Source organism: Falco biarmicus, chromosome 2, assembly GCF_023638135.1.
Source record: "Falco biarmicus isolate bFalBia1 chromosome 2, bFalBia1.pri, whole genome shotgun sequence".
In the NCBI taxonomy this organism is placed as follows: domain Eukaryota; kingdom Metazoa; phylum Chordata; class Aves; order Falconiformes; family Falconidae; genus Falco; species Falco biarmicus.
This window is the reverse complement of record NC_079289.1, coordinates 4,300,606-4,322,663: the sequence shown is the minus strand read 5'-3', so window position 1 is coordinate 4,322,663 and position 22,058 is coordinate 4,300,606. Positions and strand designations below refer to the sequence as shown.

At 49.2% G+C, this 22,058-nt stretch overlaps 1 protein-coding gene across 5 annotated transcripts in view; it reads right to left on the bottom strand.

Annotated features, from left to right (window-relative positions):
* The window catches only part of MYO7A (myosin VIIA), a 108,150-nt gene extending 87,952 nt beyond the window's left edge, over positions 1 to 20,198 (bottom strand). For 3 of the 5 annotated variants that reach the window (XM_056328324.1, XM_056328327.1, XM_056328326.1), the window contains exons 1-2: positions 20,103 to 20,191; positions 866 to 923 (exon numbers count right to left, since the gene is read on the bottom strand). In XM_056328324.1, coding sequence (XP_056184299.1) covers positions 866 to 883 — 18 coding nt within the window. In that variant the 5' untranslated portion in view covers positions 884 to 923; positions 20,103 to 20,191. Of the gene's footprint in view, positions 1 to 865; positions 924 to 20,102 lie in introns of all 5 variants that reach the window. The other 2 variants (XM_056328325.1, XM_056328328.1) reach the window with 2 other exon arrangements.
* Positions 20,199 to 22,058: the final 1,860 nt, after the last annotated feature.

The window sequence follows — 22,058 nt, the reverse complement described above, 5'->3', positions numbered from 1 at the left end:
TCAGTTGCTCCACGAGATCTTTGGCATTCCTTCCACCCTCAAAGCTATTCTCAACTCTTCTTTTCAGTGGTATAAACTGATCCCACGGGAGTTCCTGCATGCAGCTTTGAAGGCCCAGTGCTTTCTGCCCAGCTGCAGCCAAAAGCTCATTTACCAAGACAGACACAGAGCTGAATCAAAACTGCTGGGTAGATTTGCTCCATCACCTCAATGCTTGGCTGTGTTGACATATTTGAGTCTCAATCTGTAGCCCCAACCCCAGGACACATGGCAGTACTGTCAGTCCCCCCCAGGTGAGACATTGCAATGAGGCAACCCAGAAGCCAAGAGTGAGAGAGACAAGTTATGCCTAGACACAGGGAAAACACTTCAATTTGAAGCCCTAAATTATTTCAGAATCTACATGAGATCTGACATGCAACTTAATTCTTCAATCCAATTTATTTCTAAATGTGCAAAAGGACTCGTATTTTCACACGGCCAAAGCAGCACCACTCCTGGAAACTGAAAAATCAGTTCTCGACTAGAATATTTTTCAAGGCAGGCAGCAAGCTGTTTTGTTCTTGTGCAGCTTCTGGGCCATCCCAGATGAGAAAATAGAAGTGGAACATTCCACGAGGTTAATCTGGACTACACACACAGAGCAATGATTTCCTCTAAGCCAATCAAGGATTAAGGCTAATGAATATCTCTGTATCTTGTAACAGTCGTTTTAGGGAAATAGAATAGGATAAAAATAGACTGACTTGACCTTCCCCCCCGCCTCCCCCCCCCCCCCAAAAAAAAAAAAAAAAAAAGGCTTTTATTAGTCCTTGGAGTGATGGAGTAAAATTAGAAATGCTAAAGAGAGGAATGCTTCACTTACCTGTCGTAGAATGACCATGGTTCCTGTATAAACACATCAGCAATCACCAGGAATTGACCTAAACCAAGAGAAATCGGCAATTAATGAAATGACACCCTGACTCATAGACCCCAGCTCAGGGACTGTCCCAACCCTGAAGGGACAGATGCAGCACCTAGGTGTGGAAGAGGGCTAGGAGCACTTAAACTCTCAACGCTTTCGTAATATTAATTCCAGACAGGGAGAGACAATCCTCTAATACGTCCAGATTAATGCCTGCATTAATGAGACTGAGACTGGAAGTTGCTTATGCAAGTAATGGTTTGTAAACTGAGTCCTAGAAAGTTATCCAAGGATTAACCTAACAAACAGACTGATACTGATTTAGTACGTGTGTCATCAGATCCCATGGTATGAACTAAAGCACATGGAGAAGGAGAGCCCTGTCCTTACAGCCCACAAGGCTGGCTGGATTATCATCTTTCTATCAAAACTGCTTTCAGGAGATGAGAGAAAATACCAAGGCCTCCATCACAGCCTGCAAGTGATGCCTGGATTGGACTACCTCCACGCTCTGCTCCTGCCTGTGGTGCAAATTGTGCCTTTTGGGGGTTTTCATGGGAAAGTCCCGTGCTGCTCCTGGGTTTGTGCTTGCTGGTATGTGGTGCCACTTCATGGTACTCCCAGCGTTATACAGGTTTGGTGTGTATAAGTGAACATTTCTTTTAAAGAATTGAATTTCTACGGCTTTTTATCTCCAAGTCATCCTTGTTTGTTGTTATATTTATGATGTGGAACATTTTCCAGTATGGTAATAACACTCATACCTTAAAAAGCAGGCAAAAAGGCATTCTGTTAAACAGCTCCCACAAGAAACTGGGGATGTGAAGGCTGAGGAAGGATGATCTTGCAGGACATAGGACATTTCCCTTCACAGTGACAAAGTGGTCCAGACTCATCATACAAACCTAAATATTTTGTTTCAGGTTTTAGAAAAAAAAAAAAAAAAAAGGAGTGATAACACCCTATGCCAGTGTCCCAACACACTTTGCTCATGGCAAGGAGAGCGATCTCTTTTCCCCACCAGCAGCAACTGCACTTGTCCCATTCAGTGATGTAGGTCTTAATCTTTGGTGTTGATCCTGCAGAATTTTCTGTAGCTTCTCAACTGCAGTGGGAAACATGGATGTTCCCATCCTAGCTAGAAAGTATTAGTTCCTGCAGGGACTGCAAAGGCTCAACAGCATTTCCAGTTATTCCCCTTTTCCTCACCACGCTGCTTGCATCACGTCTACATTTTTAGCGACCACATATTTGAAGGCAGATAGCTACCCCACTGAAAGCTGTAGGAGTTTGCCATCTATGTGCCTTCGCTACCTTAATGAAAACATCCAGCTGCTGAACCCATCTACATGATCCCTCTGCATTGCCCAGAAAAGGAACTGGTGTCCTAAGGGCAGTGAATACATCATGTTCATTAGGAAATACTCACTAGACAATATTGGCCACAGACCATATTTAACGAATTAATTTTGCTTTTTCTAGAAGACAGAAGACTGGTGGAAAATCATGCGCCCACTTTAACATCTGAAAGACTGTGAGGCAATTTTCCTAATCCTCAGTTTGAATATTCTTGTAGCACATTAAATTATTCCTCTTCTCCTTAATTCATATGGCTTGAAAAAAACTTTCTAACCCTGCCAAGTAGTAAGCCCTGAGACAGACTTCCTAGGGATGCTGAAGGGTCTCCTCCACTGGGAATAGTCAGTGAAAACTTGGCTTGTCTCGGAGCAGGCACTGGGTGAGGTCTTCCAGAGGTTCTTCTCAGGTCCGTAACACAATGATTGTAGGTACAGTGTTGAACACGGGGTTGGGTAGCAGTTTGGGTTCCTTGCTTGAAGGATATCTGCTATGGACAAGCGATCTTATAGTTCCTCACCTCAGTTTCCCTTTCTGAAAAACAGAGATCTCACCCAACAGGGGAGCTCCTAAGTAGTCCAGCCATTATTTGCATGATAATCAGCCAAATGGGCTTGCCCCATTGAGTGTACATATTGCAAAAAAACATATATGGGGGATCTCCTCCCACAGGCTGGGCTAGAGCCACAGGTCTCAGAGCTGCTCCTTTAGTCATTTATTCTTCTGCTGCTGAAGCAAAGCACTGGCTCATGGTTGCCCTGGCTCCCAGCATAAAAACTATCCTGTATGTGGGCATCTTGCTCAGCACAGCCTGTGGTGATGCTGAATAGGTGTGCCAGGTTTGGAAGAGTATTTACATACTCCCCACACTCTGCTTTTAAACAGGATTTTGGTACCCAGAGCCTGGGTGTTGGTGTTGGTGTTATTTTCTGAAGGTCTAACCTTCAGCCCAAGTCACCAGTCCCTTCACGACGCTTTTGCAAACGAGGCTGTACACCATGGGCAGCTGGCTTTCCCCAGGGCTTACTCAACAGGGAAAACCCCAAAAGGGAAGGGTAGGGGGAGCTGACGACTGCCCTCCTTGTTATTCCCACAGGGATCAGTAAGAAGGATTCGACTTGTCTGAGCACCAGGGAGATCAGCTGCCCACTAATTCATGGGAGCCTTGGTGGGAAAAAAATGGCCATCTGGACCCTCCAACCCTCCCACCTTCATCTCCTACATGAAGCTCTACAGCTGCCTGTGGTATGGAAAAATGAGCTGGGCTAAACAAAATGTACCCTACCCCTCCCCAAAATCACTCACACATAAAACAAAAGCACAAAGACACTCCTCTGGAAAATATGGGGGTTTTGTAAACTGGGTTCGTTTTGCAGCTTTGCGGGCATCCCTAGTTGAGCATTATCTGAACAAAGCATCTGAAGGAGGCAGTGGGTGAGGCTGAAAGGGTTTTAAACTACTTTTGCATGCAGGGTCATGTGCGACATGGAACTATACACACCTCTTGCTTGCAAGCAGTGGTCAACAGAAGCCAAGGAGTGCTTCGGTAAAAGGTCTGCACCACAGCAACCTCAGCCATGGCTTTCTTGGATCTGAAGAGATCCCAAATGCAAGAGGAACCTGACAGAGCTTGACTCTGGAGGGTGAAAGGCTGAGAAACCTGGACAAAACCGTTATCATGCAATTGGAAAGAGGGGGGTTGCTACTCTAATCTGTTTAACTGGCATTTCTGCTCCTTGTTGGCACTTTGGGACCGGAGTCCAACCACATGACTGGCCATACTGCCTGGGGGATCACTCCACAGTGCTAATCCTCCAGAGCACATGCTCATTAAGCACTGGTTAAGAGACATTCAGGTATTTAATTCTAAATGTAAATTCTGCTCCTTTCTCCTGAAGTCCACGTGCCACATGATTTTCCTGTCTGCAAATGCAGCAAAGAAATTGAATAATTTATTTATGAGGTGACACATTCAGTGACAGCCAGTCCCCCTCTGCACCCAGTGTGGTGTAGAGCCTGTCATTTGGAGAAACCCTGGGCACTTAACGGTGTGAAAAATCAGAAGTTCATTCATCTTATGTCTACTTCATCTGACTGGCAGAAACATAATCTATCACCTTAGCTGAGCAAAAAGATTTAACACACCGATGCTCTCTGCACACTGCTGCTTTGACTCCCTCCCCTCCAGCAGCGGATCTGAGAAGGATTAAAGATTTTGCAATGTATTTTACTGTTCATCTAAGAAATGGTGAATAAAAAGGTCAGACCTGTACCCTTGGAGACAAGCGCCTTTGTCCTTATCAAAAGCAGGATTCAGATCAGGAAGAAAAACAATGGCTCTTGAATGAGGTTAAACTAACCAGCTCACCGGACTCTAACCACTGAATGCGCATGACAGCAAGTGGAGAGGAAGAAGGCAATGCCACTAAATACCATTCCTTCTGCTTTTTGTCCTGCTGAAAGCTGGCATGCTTGGGAAGCTATGGCAGTTTGTATTCTGCATTCTTCCTAGAGCCCCAAATCAGAACCAGGGCTTTCAGGTCAGAAGATATTAGTCTGAATATGGCACCATCCATCTTCTTGACTGACAGGTGTCTTCCCCGCTAGCATGATCAACAAGCAAGTTTTTAACAGAGACTACCCACTACTTCTCTAGGTAACTAGCTCCAAAAGTCAAATCATCATTAGTGTTTAAAATGAAACAAGTAACTGCTCATCTGCATCTGCCTTCAGCTTCCCAGATGAGGCCAGTCATACCTTACCAACCACAACCGACCCATCGATGGGCCCACACGGCAGGGCCCAGCCCCAGGGCTGCACCTCCACTTCCCTCATGCTGGGATCTTGTGCACCACTTGGCTTGGAGTGGTGACCAGGACATGGCGCGGAGGGGAGCCAGGATGATAGACCGTGTCTGGGAAACTCTTTGCAAGAGGCACGTGCCCTAGCTTTGCCTAGCTTTGAGGCCTCTCCCTGGTATGACCTGTGTCAACTGGCCTGTCAGAGCCTCAGTGCCGCGTATCTGCTCCCTGTGGAGGCACTCACAGCCTACTCCCATCGGTTCTCGCTCTGCTTTTCAATAAACCAAACAGGCTCTCACAGTAAGAACTTCAGACAACCTGCCATGGTGCCTGAGCCTGTCTTGGGTAAATTTTAGCTATGTGTGATCTCCTGCCATCCAGTGCTGCCTGGGACATCACTGTTTCCTTGGCCCATAGACTCCCATTCTCCTTTCCTTTCTGCACAGAAGGTGAGCTCTCCCAGCTGCTCAGGTTTGCCCTCAAAGCCTATGTGACGGCTGGTTGTCCAGGACTTGCTGAGAGGTGGGTAACTCGAATTAAACCCCCACCTTGGTGGAGGAACCCAGACTTTGAGTCTCGCTAGACGAGTGCTTGAGCTGCTGGAGTGTTGCTTAAAACTTGAGCATCTCCCCCTTTCCCCCCGTCTGAGCCTTGGACTGAAATTTTCATGGTAATGGCCATTCACTTACACCTTCCCTTCTCGTGGCACAAATATCTTCATCCTTGCAAGAAGAAATAATAATTTCTAATTTCCCCAGTGCAAATTACATGGAGAGTAAAACCCAGCCATCGTTTCATCTCTTTCAATGTGGAGAAAAAAATACATCCCCGTTAAAAGCAAGAGTATTGCCCTGAATGCAAAGGCAACAGGAATTCATGCAGAGTATTTGCTAATTTTTTTTACACACAGAATGGCACTCCCTGAGTTTCTACAAGTGAGAAAACTGTATGAGACTCTCGTGATGGAGATGTGAGGACACAATGAGCATCACCTGGCCAGCACGCTGCCTGCCACAGCACTGAGAAAGTTCCCTTGTTTATGACTTAATTGCTGCCTCCGCATGGATGGATTAGCTTGAGGTCGTGCTGATAGGTGATGTGAGGAATGCAAGGAAGCTGTCTCACCTCAGCAAGGCAGGTCACAACAGCAATAAGCTGCAGAAAACATTAGAATCACCATTTCTCACACGCATCTGTGACATGGGGCTCTGCATGGCCTGGGACTCCATGAGCCCAGCGCATGTTTTCCTGGCAGAAGTCTGATCCAAGTTCACTGAAAGTCAAGAAAAGCCTTTCCTACCACCTTTGGATGAGACTTTGAGTGGCCACCAAATTTCCAGTGAACGCTGGTATCAGCAGGCAGAGGAACAGCTGCTTTGAACAAGAGGTGAATTTTGGTGTAAAGAATTACCTCCCCAGCAGCTGCAGGTCCAGCTGCCTGGAGAACTGAGAGGAGAAGAGAGATTCAAATGGAGCTGCAAGCTGACACGTGAAGGTGTAGGTGATAGTGGGAAGTAGAGATCTATCGTGAAGCCCTGGATCCTCAGAGTAGCTCCTCATGTCATGGATGAAGCCCAGTCATGGATGCAACACTGTGCAACTAAACGACAGCCTGCAAGGGCTGTTTTAGGGAACATGCAGATTTTTCTCTAGCTATTCCTGCAGCATTCAGCCTTACAATGATGAGATCCACAGGATTAGGCAGTAATGAGATTTGAGGGTGCTCCTGTCGGGCTTCTCCTTCTGGTGGGCGGATGCTGTTCCCAGGGAAGACCTGGTAGTTTGCTGGTTTTGTGTGTGTGTGTGGGGGGGGTGTTTTGGTTTGGGACTTTTTTTTTGTTAGTTGTTTTTTGGTTTTGTTTTGTTTTTCCGCAAAAAGGGATGGTCCAGTCATCCTGCACATCTGGGATCTCCAACCCAGAAAATTCCAGCTACTCAAAATAAAAACAACTTTTCCTGCACAGAGCAACACAGCCAGCCTGCTGATCAATTAGCCAAATAACTACAGCGAGAAAAGATTGCAGGCACCAAGATTTCTTATTGTAGTGAAAGAGCCCAGGGTGGGAGTAGGCTTAATGCATTAGATACACAGATACTTTGCATTTCTGTACATTAGAGTTTTTTTCATGCGAGTAGCTCAAGGAAGACAGTGCAGTGCTAATGCCCACTGCAGTCTGTCATTCTGCAAGTGCAACTGAAACCTAGGGAAATGATGCTCGTAACTGAAACCACCAATAAATAGCACGTAATCTACTCAGTGTGAGTGACAGAGAAGAGTCAGGGCTTGTGCAGTAGATAGTTTCCAGCCAAAGGCTTCAGCACACAAAATCAGGGCCTGATTTTCAACAGACCTCAGGTAGCACTGAAGTCTTCTGAAAAATCTGTCTTCTCCCTGAAAACTGAGCACTTAAAGCATGTTCTGAACTTTCCTCGTTGGTCAGGCTGACTACAGATCAGCTGAAAATGTAAACACTGCTGTTTCTTTTGACCCAGCTGAAAAAAACCTCTGGCCAGACCCCCAGTGATATGAAATAATTGAGATACAACTGACTTCAATGCAACCGTGCCATTTTCCACAAGCTGAGAGTCAGGGCACCACAAAATTCCAAGGTGGTGACCTGGTCAGAGACTGGGTGTGAAGGGTTTTAAAAGACAGCAGTGAAAGGAATATGATCCTCTGTGCCTTCCTCCGCCAGGAGCTGCAGGCATTAATCACAGCCCGCGATGACAGCTCCAGGCTGTGCCACCCCGTTTGCCTTTGCAAAGCATCACACCGGTTGGTCGGTGAAAGGACCACGAAGACTCAACTGCAGCTAGAGGATTTCAGAGCTTGTTTGGTCCTTTGCATGTCAGTACCAATCCCCGCACAGAGTCACCCAAACTCTTTCATATTTCACATTAGGAAAAGATCGACAATTTCCCAGTGAGGCTGACACTGCACGTGTAGTTGGCTACACTGAGGGTGCAAGAGCGCAACACTGAGTTGACACCAGGTATTCACAGGACGTCTTACTATTAAAGAAAATAAAACTAACCCCAAAACACTGCAGACGTCAGGGTGTGATTTTAAACAGAGCTCCAGACCAAAGTCAAAGCTTCCACAAAGCCAAGAACCCCTTGTGCAATGCACTTACTACCTAGGAACGGTGCAATGCCTGAGCATTTCCTTGGCTCCTCCTGGCCACGTGCACGGATCAGAAGGGAGCTGGGAGCTAATATCTGTCACTGGTGTTTATTCACACGAGTCTGGGGACCACGGAGTAAGGCAGAAGCGTGAAAATTCTAGGACGGGAGTCCATTAGCATACCTCTTTGCTGTGGCTTTCTATGCCACATCAGCACACATTGTGCCCTCTCCTGTGACTATGCTGTCATTTAGGTGACTGTGGCTCTCGATCTTTTTTTGTGTGCTCCAAGTCCCACCTGACGCCCAAAGTGGGACTGAGCTGTCTGTATGCAGACACTGTATTTCATCACGTCAGCCAGGATCACCTCCATGACTGTGGGGACAAACAGGTGCCTCCAAGGCCTGGTTCACTCCATCTGTTGGAAACGTCAGCATTATTTCTGTCCATAAATTGCAGAGGAGGCCTGAGGTGACTGCTGTCATCTGTATGCCCCCTCCTTTCTCTATCCCTATGCTCCCTGAGCAGCTGGGAATGTGTCAAGACCACTTAGCTGACTCTGTGGGACTGGTTTGGCCCTCAAACCTCTATTTGAAGGGTCCTGGTAGCAGTGCCACAGAGAGAAACACCTCAACTGAATGAGCCCCAGCCAAACAGGTTACATTAAAGCAAGAACCCATGGAGAACTCCTACCTCTGGAAAGTCAAAGAACTAATACGCAGCCTCTGTTCATCTGAGAGTAGTCAGGAAACGGGCATCAATTTTTCAGGTGTCCAGGAGGAAGTTCAATAGATTTGCCTTGCATTCAATCCCCCCGAAAAGCCCGGCAGGTAGAGGAGTTAACAAAAGCCCTGACCTTTTCTCCCTCCCTGTGCTTTCACGTAGCCAGAGCAGAACAATGGACCACGGCGGCATCCGATCCCAGCTCGCCGCGGAGCACTCGGCACAGCCTCCTCAGGAGGCCAATTTCCTTTTGTGCATCAGCCTCTACCGGCAATTGAGTATTTTTCAACAGCCACAGTAATTAATCAAATAAAGTATCCTTTTGCAAGAAGGCCAGGTGTAATTTCAGCATAATCCAGACCGAGCAGGCTGAGCTGATCTAGGCAAAATGCTGCACTTGCAGGTTTACCACGTGGTGTTTGCAGTCTGTTTTCATCTCTTCTTTATCCATAGATGAACTGCTGGTGTTGCTAGGGCCTGCACATGGGGCCTGGCACACAATAATAAAAAATTAAAATAAAGCCTATATTTGAAATTGAGGGTGATTTAGCACATGTATGTGCTCTCAAGACTCCTTGGACTAGGGTTGTCTTCACTGTGCTGGGCTGTCCTGGAAGTCCCCTTGCTGGTCCTGAGCTCACTGGGATGTCCACCCAGCACTGTGCCAAGAACAGAGCTCAGATCCTGCCCACCCATGCTCAGGGAACCCCAACTAGCCTAGGCTGAGCAGACCAGCACCAACAAGTGTTGGTGGAGCCACCACAGATGTGGTCCTTCATGGGCTGCTCAACCCCTGTCACTGACAGAGCAAGGTATACACACAGACGGTGGTCAGCTCCAGGCTGGTGTGTTTGATAATGTGTGCATGGATTTGGGAGGAGATTCCTGTGCAGTGCATTCTCTTTTGGGCCAGGATCAGGAGGCAACAACCTTCCCAGCCATCTGGGCTCTGCCGGCCCTGCAGTTGAACAACATCCATTAGCCCTTAGCTCAGACACAGGTTTAATCCTTTGGTTTTGTTGCTCAGGCAGCTGCAAAGACTGCACCTACCACCTGAGAACAACTCCATGAAGATCCAAAGGAAGGTTTGTACATGTCTATATATACACTTCCTATAGAAAGATAGATATATTCCCTAGGTATATACTCTGGCCAATCCTACTTTACTGGCTCCAGTTAGGAAAAACTGGGCCATGTTATGAAGGAGATTGGACTGGATCATCTCTTTGGCCCTCCAAGCTTTCTATCTCATCAACCTACAAGACCATAGGCCTTGCTCCAAGCCAGAGGGCAGGAGAAGGAGCGCTGCACCCACTGCAGTCTGGGTCCAGGGTCTCAAAAGGACATTTTTGGGGTATCAGGTGATTTGTCCTGTGGCACACTGGAGCTTGTTCCTGAAGTGGTTCCAGAGTGATTTAGGTACTTGGGCTCTTTCTAAACACCCTTGAGGTGCTCCCTTTTAACAGTCTCTAGATGATCTGCCACTACCCAGACAACGTATGGCAGAGATAAGATCTGAACACCAGACTAATGGCAGTCCAATAACTTAATTACTAACCCACTGCTGCTTGCTACAGAAAGGTTCATTAAAGAGTGTCTTTACTGCAGCCACTGTTTTAGTACTCAGTCCAGCAAGCTACTATGCTGTTATTCCCTCACTGTCCTGGTTTCAGCTAGGATAGAGTTAATTTTCTTCCTAGCAGCTGGTACAATGCTGTGTTTTGGATTTAGTATGAAAATAAAGTTGATAACACACTGATGCTTTAGTTGTGGCTAAGTAGTGCTTACTCTAAATCAAGGATTTTTCAAGTTTTCCATGCTCTGCTAGTGAGCAGGTACACAACAAGCTGGGAGGGAGCAGAGCCAGGACGGCTGACCCAGACTAGTTAAAGGGATATTCCATACTATATATTGTCATGCTCAGTATGTAAACTGGGGAGAGCTGGCTGGGAGGTGCCGATTGCTGCTGGAGACTGGCTGGGCACCAGTCAGTGGCTGGTGAGCAACTGTATTGTGCATCACTTGGGCTGTTGTTTTTTTGGTTTTATTTTTGGTTTTTTTTTTGATGGGGGGTGTGTGTGTGTGTGTGTGTGTTATTCCTCTGTCCCTCTCTCTCCTTTTTGTTACAATTGTTGCTGTTGTTGTTATTTTAATTTATTTCAAGTATTAATTTATTCTTATCCCAACCCATGAGTTTCACTTTCTTCCCAATTCTCCTTCCCACGCTGCTGTAGCGGGGGAGTGAGCGAGCGGCTGCATGGCACTTCATAGCCAGTCGGGGTTAAACCACAACACACACGAACCCCAGCCTACTTATGGAGGAGGAGATGATGCTACCCTCATTTCACACAGAGGGAAACTGAGGCAGGGAGGACATGGCTTTCCCCAAGGTCAGGCAGGAGACCCAGGAAGGTGCAATGTGCCTCTTGCAGACACCCAAGGCTGCGCCTATGACTCCAGATCAACATGCCTTTAATAAAGGCAGCTCCCCTGCTCTTTACTGTCCTTAAATTGTTCTAATAAGCAGCTGTTTTACCCTCTACTCTTGCTGGTCCCTAATGGTCTGGCCTGGGCTGTGCGGTCTCTTTCCTTCCAGTGCTATTAGTGCTGGCTGGAGCACGGCTTCTGCAAGCTGTTAAAATCCTGTGGGGTTTTTTTCTCAGCAGAAACCCCTTTGCTGGGATTTTCAGTGAAATCCTCCCTCAGCCTGCCCTGACACTATCCTCTTATCTCTCGTGGTCCTGGAAAAATTCAGGACGGCCCTTCAGAGAGGCTGGGGTCAGCTTCCAAATGCAGGGACTAGTAGGATTAAGTGGGTTCAAATCAGAAGATACCAGCCCTGTTTTATCCTGCTAAGACTGCTGATGACTCCAGAGGATGTTTGGCTTGAAGAGGGACTGTACAAATTAAGGAGAGAGTTCTGCTCTGCCCTTGCCAGGTGCCTTTGGTGCAGTCACCATTGCATCCCTGAGGGCAGCTGGAGGCAGTGCCGGGGGACATCGGCCCTGTAACAGCCTGGTGAGAGGGGGACAGGCACTCCCTGACTCATTGGCTGCACATGCAAAAGGTTATTAATTTTTCAGCTGGGGAAGCTGAGTCACAGGGGCTGGTTGCTGCTCTTCACGTTTTGATAGCATATTGAGTCACTGAGTGTTCTTCAGCGCATGGGATGCTCCGTGCTGTCAAGGGCATCATCTGGCTGAGCTGAAGTCATGCTTATAGGTCTTTGCCAAAGCAGAGTTAGAATAAAGGACGTATGAAAGGGTGAATTTAGATGAGATACTGGGAAGAAACCCTTCCCCGTGAGGGCGGTGAGGCGCTGGCCCAGGCTGCCCAGAGCAGCTGTGGGTGCCCCATCCCTGGCAGGGCTCAAGGCCAGGCTGGACGGGGCTGGGAGCAGCCTGGGCTGGGGGGAGGGCGCCCTGCCCGGGGCAGGGGGGGTGGAACGAAGTGATCCTTAAAGTCCCTTCCAACCCAAATCATTCTATGATTCTATGATTTGGCAGGTGTTGCACAGACATAAAGTAAAAGTCACTGCAGCCCCAAACAGCCTGGATGGGCGAAAGAACTGGGGGCTCCAGGAGGTAAAGTGACTTTACTCCATGCCAAGTTCCCACCTGGTGAAGAGCAGGGCCAAAAATAATGACAGAATTCCCTGTGAGCAGCAAAGCTAACAAAAGCCTTCTTTACAACCACAAAACTCCAATTATTTATTGATGGTCAATAGGGTGTAGTCCCCCCAAGAAGCCTTTTCTGCAGATGGAGCATCCAGAACAGCTTTCACACCCCACCTGGGCTGGCCAGTGTCCAACAGGAGCTGGCAGCATGCTGCGGGGCACTAGATTTCTCCCACGTTCGCCTATGTATTTTCATGAAGTGTCTAGGAACTTCATTTCCCTTGCTGCAGCTCTGTCAAATTTCAAGGGAACTTGGTCAGCAAACTACCATGATTAGGTGACACATCTAAAGAGACAGGCAGTGTGACCACACAGCCTCGTTTCCTATGGAAATCAGACTAGACGAGCAAGTTGGCTCTAATCAGGTACTTAACTTATGCCAGTTTTAACAAGCTGCTCCATCCCCACCCTCCTTTGCCGTGTCTTGGGATACCCCTCCCAGAAAAGGGGTGGCTGTTGCTATTTGTGATTCTCTCTCAGCTACACATAAGGAATCGGTGTTTGCTGGAGACAAGTTTCACTCCCTGGGCTGAGTTCAACAACACGGCTGCACCTGAGAAGCTTGACTTCTGTTCCAGCCATTTTCACTTAATACCTTCCCTGACTGCTGAGCTCAGTACTGGGAGGACAGGACCTAGTTTGCAGCTCCAAACAGGAGTGTGCTCTGCACAAAACCCAGTTATAACAGGGCATTGGGGGAGATCCAGAGGGTTCTTTCTAACAGCAATAAGGTTGCCCAAACACCTTTCATCCTCTGTTACCCGCCACCCTAATCTGTACTGGTACGAGTAACCTGAATGAACAGCAGTCCCGATTTGCCCCATGCTGGCATCCCAAGCTGACATGGCTCTCCAAGCCATTTGGCCAAGATCACCGGGTGCTCTCTTGTCTCCCCCCTGATGCTTTGGGTGCAGGCATGACATTTAGCAGTGAAGAGAGTAACATCTCAGTGCCTTTCTGGAGTTAACACAGCTGCACTCTCAAAAACTCCCCTCCCTGTGGGACAAGGACCTGCTCCTTTAACCACAAGCACTGGTGGCATCACCAGACTATGTTTCCCCTGCATTGTGCTGGACAGGAGAGAGTTCTTACATGGGAGGGATGATGTCCCTGCAGTATACCTGCTCTGAGAGACCTCCCTGGCCTGACAGCAGATTGGGCTGACCTGCTCATTAATTGTTTATATGTCTCCATGTACCACTTTACTGAATTATGTAAAACATCTAATAGTCCTTGCTAGGGATCCTGATCCTTGGGTGGGCTGTATCTTGGCATCCCAAGTGTTCTAGGATGGTTGGTAGCTCTGAAATCCTGCAGAAATGAAAGGAAAACCTAAAGGACTAGTGGAGAGTTTTATCCAGCCTTTTTTTTTTTGGTCAAGGATGCTGTAGCCCCACCAGCCTGGCAGGGGGGCATGTTTGGGAGGTATATCGCTAACACTGTTAACAGCTCACAGGGACTTCCAGTAATTCCAGCAATACGATGCTTTCTCATGTCTGTGCCAAAGACTGTTCTGGGCCCGTGCAGCTCTCCAGCATATAAAAATGCTCCACATAAAGCCAGCTATGCCAGACCTTTTCCTGGGCTTTACTTCCAAGGACAGAACACAGAAGTTTGGGTTATCCTGGCTCTGCTGTTCCCCTGGGATTAAAGGCAGCCAAGAAGCTGAGCAGAGGAGCTGAAGAGCAAAGGGGGATCATCTTGCTGACTTCAACAGCCCTCTGCGTGCAGCTCCTCAATGGGCTTGAGGAATGCTCTGGCACGGAGGTTACAGATGAAATAACCACCACCTTTATTTCTGCAGATTGAAACATTCTGCAGGCTGTAGGAGAGACAAACCCTGGGGAAGGGGGTGGGGGAGCGGTGGTGGTTTCTGGAGTTCATCTCAGCCCAGGGTAAATCTGCTGGCCTTGATGGCACTGATCCAGCCAAGCTGAGGGATGAGAGGAAGCGGGATAGAAATAGCTGGGCTTGTACAATGTAATAGCAAACACCACTGGTGCTGGAAACCCCCCAAAGGCTCAGACGCAGGAGGCAGAAGTTTGACACACTCTAGTTAGGCCTACGGGGCTCCTTCCATCTCACTACAACATACACCTGCCACCCCTCTGTCCTACTGCAGGAGGTTTGCGCGTCCTCCCGACAGCCTCAGCTGGGCAAGGGAGCCCTGTCTCTGATGATGGGAGTTGTTATGCTTTGTGGGTGCTCCCCCCTTCCCTTTCAGCTTCACTGTTTCTGTGAAGCTCCTTGGGCCCACATGAGCTCAGTGGGACCTTTGCCCAGGCTGGGAACTCAGTGCCACCAAGAGGCAAAGCATGTTCTTCTCCCAGCCTCTCCCATTGGCATGGATACAAAACCCCCCACACCAACACACGCTGGGTATATGGAAAACCATCCTGCTGACTTACAAAGCAAACCTCAGCCCCACAACAGCATGGCTCAGCTCTGGGATTCACAGGGAACCTCCTGCAAATTCCTTTCTGTCTAGCAGCGATCTAGCTGATCACCATCTTTGTGGCAATTCCCTAATGGTCTACAAGAGATCTGACACAGAGCCTGCAAGAAATTCCATTAAGTTCCTCTCTGTACTTGCTGGCATGAAAGTATTTTCAATGAAAAAGGAAGAGGAGAGGCTTTTTGTTCCTCGACCCACATGATACATGGCACTGCTAATGAAGTGATGAGGCTGACACCTTATCTTCTTCATGACAACTAAGAAGTGCAGCAAGGCAAATATCTCAGAAGAATTGTTTCAAGGAGAATCTCAGGGCATGAACAACTCTTGGTGAATGGAAGCATGAGCTCTGCATAAAACAGCCCATGCTAGGTCCAGCTTGTGGGCTCCCCATCTATTCTAGTTTGCTGACAGCGAACAGCAGAGGATGCCCAGGGAGCAGTATAAAAGCAGGGTGAAGATTTAGTGGCACTACTCCATAGTACTCCCCCAGACACTATAATTTGCAGCTCAAGAGCTTCTAGAGCCAAAGAATCGTAGCTTTCTTCTTTAACGTATGTATTTTAAAGCTTTTGAGAGGCTTTTCATCAACAAATTTGTCCTAGTCATTTTTTAACCCATTAATACTTTAAGGATCCCCAGGGTCCTGCAGTAAGGAGTACCACAGATGTCAGGTTGTGTGAACTCCTTTTTGATTTCAGCCTGGTCTCTATAAGCTTTATTTGATTCTCTCTAATTTTTATATTGCAAAGGAAAATCCTCCTTTTTCCTAGACCTGCAAGCATGGTCTTCTAGGATCTAGAACATACCTTCATCCTATCTCTTTTCAGCTTGGAGCCTTTGTCTAAACAGTCCTTCCTTGTGTGGAAGCTGTTCCAGACCTCTGGCCATCCTTCCTTTCTCTGAATTCTCCCCAGTTGACCTACATCATTTTGGGGATGGAGGGACGAGGACAGTGCACACTGTTCCAGTTGCAGTTACACCAGGGACTCACAAAGGTACAATGCTGTTTCAATCCTCATTCCCCTTTTGACATCTGTTTAATCTTTTTTTTTTGTTTTGGATTACTCGAAATAAATCAGCAGAGGAATGAAATGTGCTCTCTGGACAATGACAGATGTCCTGGGGAGCACACAAGGACTTGGTCCCAAGAGATGGACCCTGGTCCCAAGTCTAGCACAGCCCAGGCAGGGCTCAGAGCACCTTTTCCCTATGCCTCAGCGTATTGGGCAGGTGAGTCTTGCCCAGCATTTGCAAAGCCATCTCAGGTGGAAGGTATTTCACAGCTGCAACTTGCAAGCACTATGAGACTAAACCATAATATTCCTAAAAGTCTTCACATCTACACAGTGTCATCAACAGCTGCCTTCATTCAGACACTGTGGATACCTGCCATTTTCTATTTGTCCCCCTCTGCCAACCTTCACATTGGGCCCATCCTCTCTCCGTCTCTGCTGTGATCCCAGATTTATCTTACCATTTCCAAAGTCAGGAACAGTTGCAGTGGGTGGCTTTGCCTCCTGGGGTGAAGCCCCTTCCCAGCACAGCTCCCACCATACAGCCTGGTGTCAGATGGGGAAGAGAGGATAAGACCAAGCTCCACAGAGCCTCAGTTCTCCCAACACTCGGAATAACCTTAGACATGCCCTTCTGTGAGCCCTCCTTCCTCCACACATCTTAAAGTTGGAGGCCAGGCTGCTTATGCAGCAACAACAGGCAGTGGAAACCTCCACGCAAGGCAGCTCCTAAGTCTATAATCAACCTATAGTGTAAGTTTTAACTCCTTTCATGCATGTAGAAAATGTATTCAGGTCACCTGCACCCCGGGTAAACACTGGGTTATTACACCAGGTTAAATGCATGAAAGGGGATGGCAGCAGCTGAACCAACATGCTGTGAAAGGAACTTGCTAGGACTGAGGTCCAAGAAGAGCTCAATGCTTTTCTGCCATTGCTCTAAAACTGCCAGTGGGATCAAGAACTCAGTTTTTGGATCCCAGCTGGGCTGAGGTGGGAGTTGGTACCAAGCTGCTCAGGCTGGGCAGATCTGGGGAGGACTCAGCCAATGGTGCCAACAAATGAAGGGGTCCCCAGAGACTTTTTGCTTTAGATTTTGAACTTTTCTGTATTTATTTGGCACTCAACCTACTTCAGATGACTTTTTTCATTGGATTTCCACACATTGTTCTCTCCTTGTGAAGTGGGAATCATCAAATCATTTAGGTTGGAAATGACCTTTAAAATCATCAAGTCCAGCTGTTAACCCAGGCCAAATCCACCACTAAACAATATCACCATGCACCACATCTACATGTTTTTTGAACACTTCCAGGGGTGGTGATTCCATCACCTCCCTGGGCAGCCTGTTCCAGTGCTTGACCACCCTTTCAATGAAGAATTTTTTCCTAATATCCAATCTAAACCTCCCCTGGAGCAACCTGAGGCTGTTCCCTCTTGCCCTGTTGCTTGTATCTGCTCTCTCCCAGTATCCAGACTGGAAGAGCTTCTTAGAACTGTTCTAAGTTTTTGTGAACAGCTCTGGGTACAGTGGGGTTTGGGGGGGCTACCTGGGGATGGGTGGACAGCCTAAGCATGGGCACTGCTGGGGCAGTCCTGTTCTGAGAAGCTTGCTGGCTCTACCTAGCAGTTTGGCTGGGGGACCAGACAGTCACAAGCACACCATCTCATCCCATATCAGGTTCTCCTTGCACGTTGCCTAGCAGAGGAGCATTTCACGGTGCAAAGCTCCCTTACACGCCGACTCCACATCCTGCCAGCCCCTTGGTACAGCGACACTTGTCCTACTCTGCTTCGGGAGCAAGAAAACTCTGGCTCTGTCCCAAGAGAACAACAGAAGTCCCTATCTCTCCTCTCCCTCAAAAGGGACCAGCAGACCTGATCTGGCAGTGAGTGCAGGCAGCAACTACTACCCGACAGCATGGTGTCAGTGTGGGGAACCAAAAATGTGCCCAGGACCGAGAGTGCCTGAAGCCGCCTGTCCTGTCTGCCCCTTTCTGCTGGGCTTGGAAGCTGTTCTCTGCAGCTCCAGGAAAGGCTTTGAAAAAAAACTATGAGCTGACAATGCCTTCATTAATCACAGCAAAATCCTTTCCATGGCAACCCATGGATTGCGAAGTCACAAGTTAGCAAGCGTAAGACAGAAACACTGTACAGCAGCCCCGGTCTGTGGAAACTTAATAGTGAGTGAGATGAATCAACTGCTCTGAGGAGGGGAAATGAGTTAGAAATAATATTGCCTTAGAAAAGAGGTTCATCCCTGGCCTGGATTCAGATCTCATAAACGTTGGTGTCAGTGGGGAGATACTGTAACTTCATGAAGTTACTCCAGTCTCACTCCAAAAAGCCCAAGAAAAGGCTTTGGCCCTACACTGTTTTTTCAGAAGCACAAAGCTTTCAACGAGGTCAGGTAGAAGAGAAAGACAGTAAGACAATTTGTCGCCTGCCCATCACCACGACTTAAACACTACACATGATTTAGAGACATGTATTTGGAAATTGGCAGAGCTCAGAGATCACAAAGCCACAGGTGAAAAAACAATTTTGTCCATCAACCAAGAGGAGGGAAATGCCATCCTGTTTTTTGCCCTTGTCTGTCCCTCTTCAGCTGTCCCTGGGGCAGTTTAGACACAGGGTAGGGAAGACACTTGCACAGGGTCGCACAGGCTTTCACAGGGATCCAGGTTTTGACTGAAGTTTTGGCAAAGCTCAGTCCAAAGCTGCAAAACCATCTCATGCCTTCACACCACCTCTGTTGGGACCTTGCGGTCCCTCACCTCATGGGAAGAAAGATAGGACCCATCATATAGTGGAGAAGGAAGAGAGAGGGGTCAGCTTACAACACAAGCCATGTAGTTGACATCTTGATGTAAAGCACAGGATAACCCCATAAGCTTGGTTTTCTTGGGCATCCTTTTGTTCAGACTATGGAGAGAAGCACTCTCACACCAATGTAACAACTAGAGCTGTGTGAAGACCGCCTCCAGCTCCTGCCAGCTCCTTCTGCAGGGGGGATTTAGCAGTCAGGGACAACCAGGCAATTTTAGACTCACTGGCCTTTCAAACTCTCCCTCTATGTTGCCTACAAGACAGGTCCTCCACTATATAGCCCAGTCCTCCCAGAGGCACCAAGAGATGCCTGGTCCACCCTCCTTAGGATAACGTGATTGTAACTACCCTAGGAAAGCCAGGGGGCTGTTCTTTGTTATGGCTGGTGCTCAGCTGGTCCAGCACAGCCCATCCACATAACATTGCCCTCCCAAACCAGGCAGCAAAATGCAAATTGCTTTATGGGAATTGCCTATCCCATGCTCAGGGATTGTCCTAATAATGTCAACAGCTTGGGAAGGTCCTGAGCACTGCTTACGAGCACCGTTGTGACCCAGGGAACATGCCACCAAAACACAGCCTGGACACAAGGTGTGCTATGCTGGAACCTGGGGAAAGCCCTGCTGCTCTCTGCCTGAGGGCAGGTCGTGCTTTCACCGCCTGGGTGGTGCGTTCGGAGCTGGGTCAGAGCAGGGAGTGGTCCCGGGACCGATGGGACCGGGGGGGACACCTGGGGTGTTGTGCCAGCAACGCCAGTGGGTCCGTGCAGCAGGCACAACCCCGTCCCTAAGCACCTGCAAACGTATCCCTGGATGTGAAAGGGCTGTGGAGCGAAGGGGTGGGGGGCTGCACGGCGCAGCGCTGGAGGGGAATGCCCCCCGCCCCCGCTCACTGCTAGGTGACCCAAGCTAAATTAAGCAGCAGCTAGAAATTAGCCAGACACTAATCCGTGCTGCAGGAGCCCAGCTGGCTCGGGGCTGCCGGGCATTTCTGGCAGGTCTGCTGTCGTGTCGCCCCCCGCAGCCAGCCCAGCCCCTTCCCCAGGTCTGATGCGGGTGCCAGAGACGGCTCGCTGCCGCGCAGCCCCACCGGGGCTACCCCCGCTGCATCCCAGCCCACCGCACCCCCATTGCACCCATCGCACCCCACCCGGAGCATCCCCAGCCCTCAGCCCGGTCCCTCCCGGGTGCCGCCTGCCACCCCCTCCGCCTTACCTTAGCGGGGCATGGCCGGCCGGGGGCCGGGGAAGGGGCGCTGGTGCCCGGCGCGGAGCCACGCTGCCTCCGGCACCGAGCGAGGGCAGCGCCTGCCCTGCCTGAGCCTCTTAGCGGGGGAGGAGCCGGGATACAGCCGGCCCCCGGTGTGTGTGTGTGTGGGGGGGTGAGTGTGAATGTGCGTGTGACACTCCCAGCCCGGCGACACCGCAAGAGCCGCGCTCCCCAAGCGTCCCCACACCCCAAGGGTGGGTGCATCCTCCTGTATCCCCCGGGTCTGCCCCAGAACGTGGTACCCATGAAGAGCCCTGCTGTGAGTTACGCTGCGTTTTTCAAGTCCTCGCTGTGCAGAGCCCTGATAGCCTTTTGGGCAAAGGGATGGCTGGAAGGATCCCCCTGCCCCACGCAAAGCCCGCTCAGGGCTGCACTGGGCACCGTCCTGAGGCCCCGTGGGAGGGGGCCAGCAGCTGACAGGCATTCTGGTTTGAACACAGCAGCCTGAGCTTGTAAACGGGAAAACTGGGACAGAAAAATGCTTGAGGAGCAGGAAACTCAGAGCTGAGGTTTTGCCTAGAAGCTTAACTCTGACCTGGTGACTCCCTGCCCAAATCTGAACTAGTGTCTTTCCTCCTTCCTGCTGAGGAAGGTGGGGGTGGCTTTTAATTGAGCTGTGTCCCATCACGGGGGTTTCTCACTTAGGTATGAAACACGGCATTTTAGCCAGTAAATGGTGCAAAACACGCTTTTTTATTTGCAGCGTTATCACACAAGGTGTTTCTAAGCTCTGCTTTAGAACGAGGGGGCCTGAACCCCTCCTGGGGACTAGGACACCTGAATATTTTTTTTTTTTTTGGTGATACTGCAGAAGTAAGGAGCAATAAGAGGAAGTTTCTTTCCTCCAAAACCACACTAGGAACTCCGCTCAAAAGATGGGAGAAGTCACAGCACAGCCACCCTGTCCCTTGCCCAACCCCAAGGAACTCCCTGCCGCTGCCCAGTCCTCTCAGAGGAGCCAGCTGTGAATAGAATCAGTTGACTTTAAGCACAAGAGAGACAAACCATGGCCACCTGGGGCCGTGCCTGGTTTCACTTAAGCCCTACTCACTGTGCCGATGTGGTTTGTGTGGGTATGAGGGCAGATATTGGCTGTGCCTGGGATTTGCTTCACTCTGGACCACAGCTGATGTGCCTGGAAGTGGTCCAGCCTCGGGCAGCCCCTTCTTGTGCCCAGCGTCTCCCATGGGCGTGTGGGAAGGCAGCAAGGGAGACTGCCAGGGACACAGGGCGAGACATGCTCCTCTGCCTGCACCACTGGGTTTGGAGGTGGGATTTGAAGAGCACGAGGAGCCTTTGGGCAACTGCTCAGTGCAGCATCTCATGGCTGTGGGTCATGGGCTAACCCCTGGTTTAATACCTGGGACATTGGCCAAGGATATGGAAGCACCTGAGCAGCTCTGAGGGTCAGGCAATGAACCCATCCCCTTGCTGAAAGCCCTGCTACCTCTGTAGCCCTTCTTCCTAGTAATCCCTGGACCTTTTAAGCAGCAGAAGGCTCATATCCACATGGCAGCTGGGGGGAACGTATAGAGGAGTTGGGGTGGGAAGCTGCAAGATGTAGGGAACCCAACACTAAGAAGAAATATTCCAGTGTCATCTTGCAACTATGGTAGGATGTCTGTTCCTCCATGAAGGTGCTCTTGCAGGTCAAAAGAAGACTCTGAAGTGTTGTTTTAGTTTAACATTAGTGAGCAGAAATTCTTGGCAGATGGCAGCGCTGGAGGGATGCAGAGCTGCTGCAGTACCCTTGGGAAGCCTGGGCTGAATCCTGCCTGGAGCTGTGCACCACTCTACTACCTGCTGCCCGTCTCCGAACATGCACATGCTCCCCACATCTACACAGTGGTGTGTTGGGATCCCACACTAACTCCAACATCCCTGCCCATGTTGCCAGTCCAC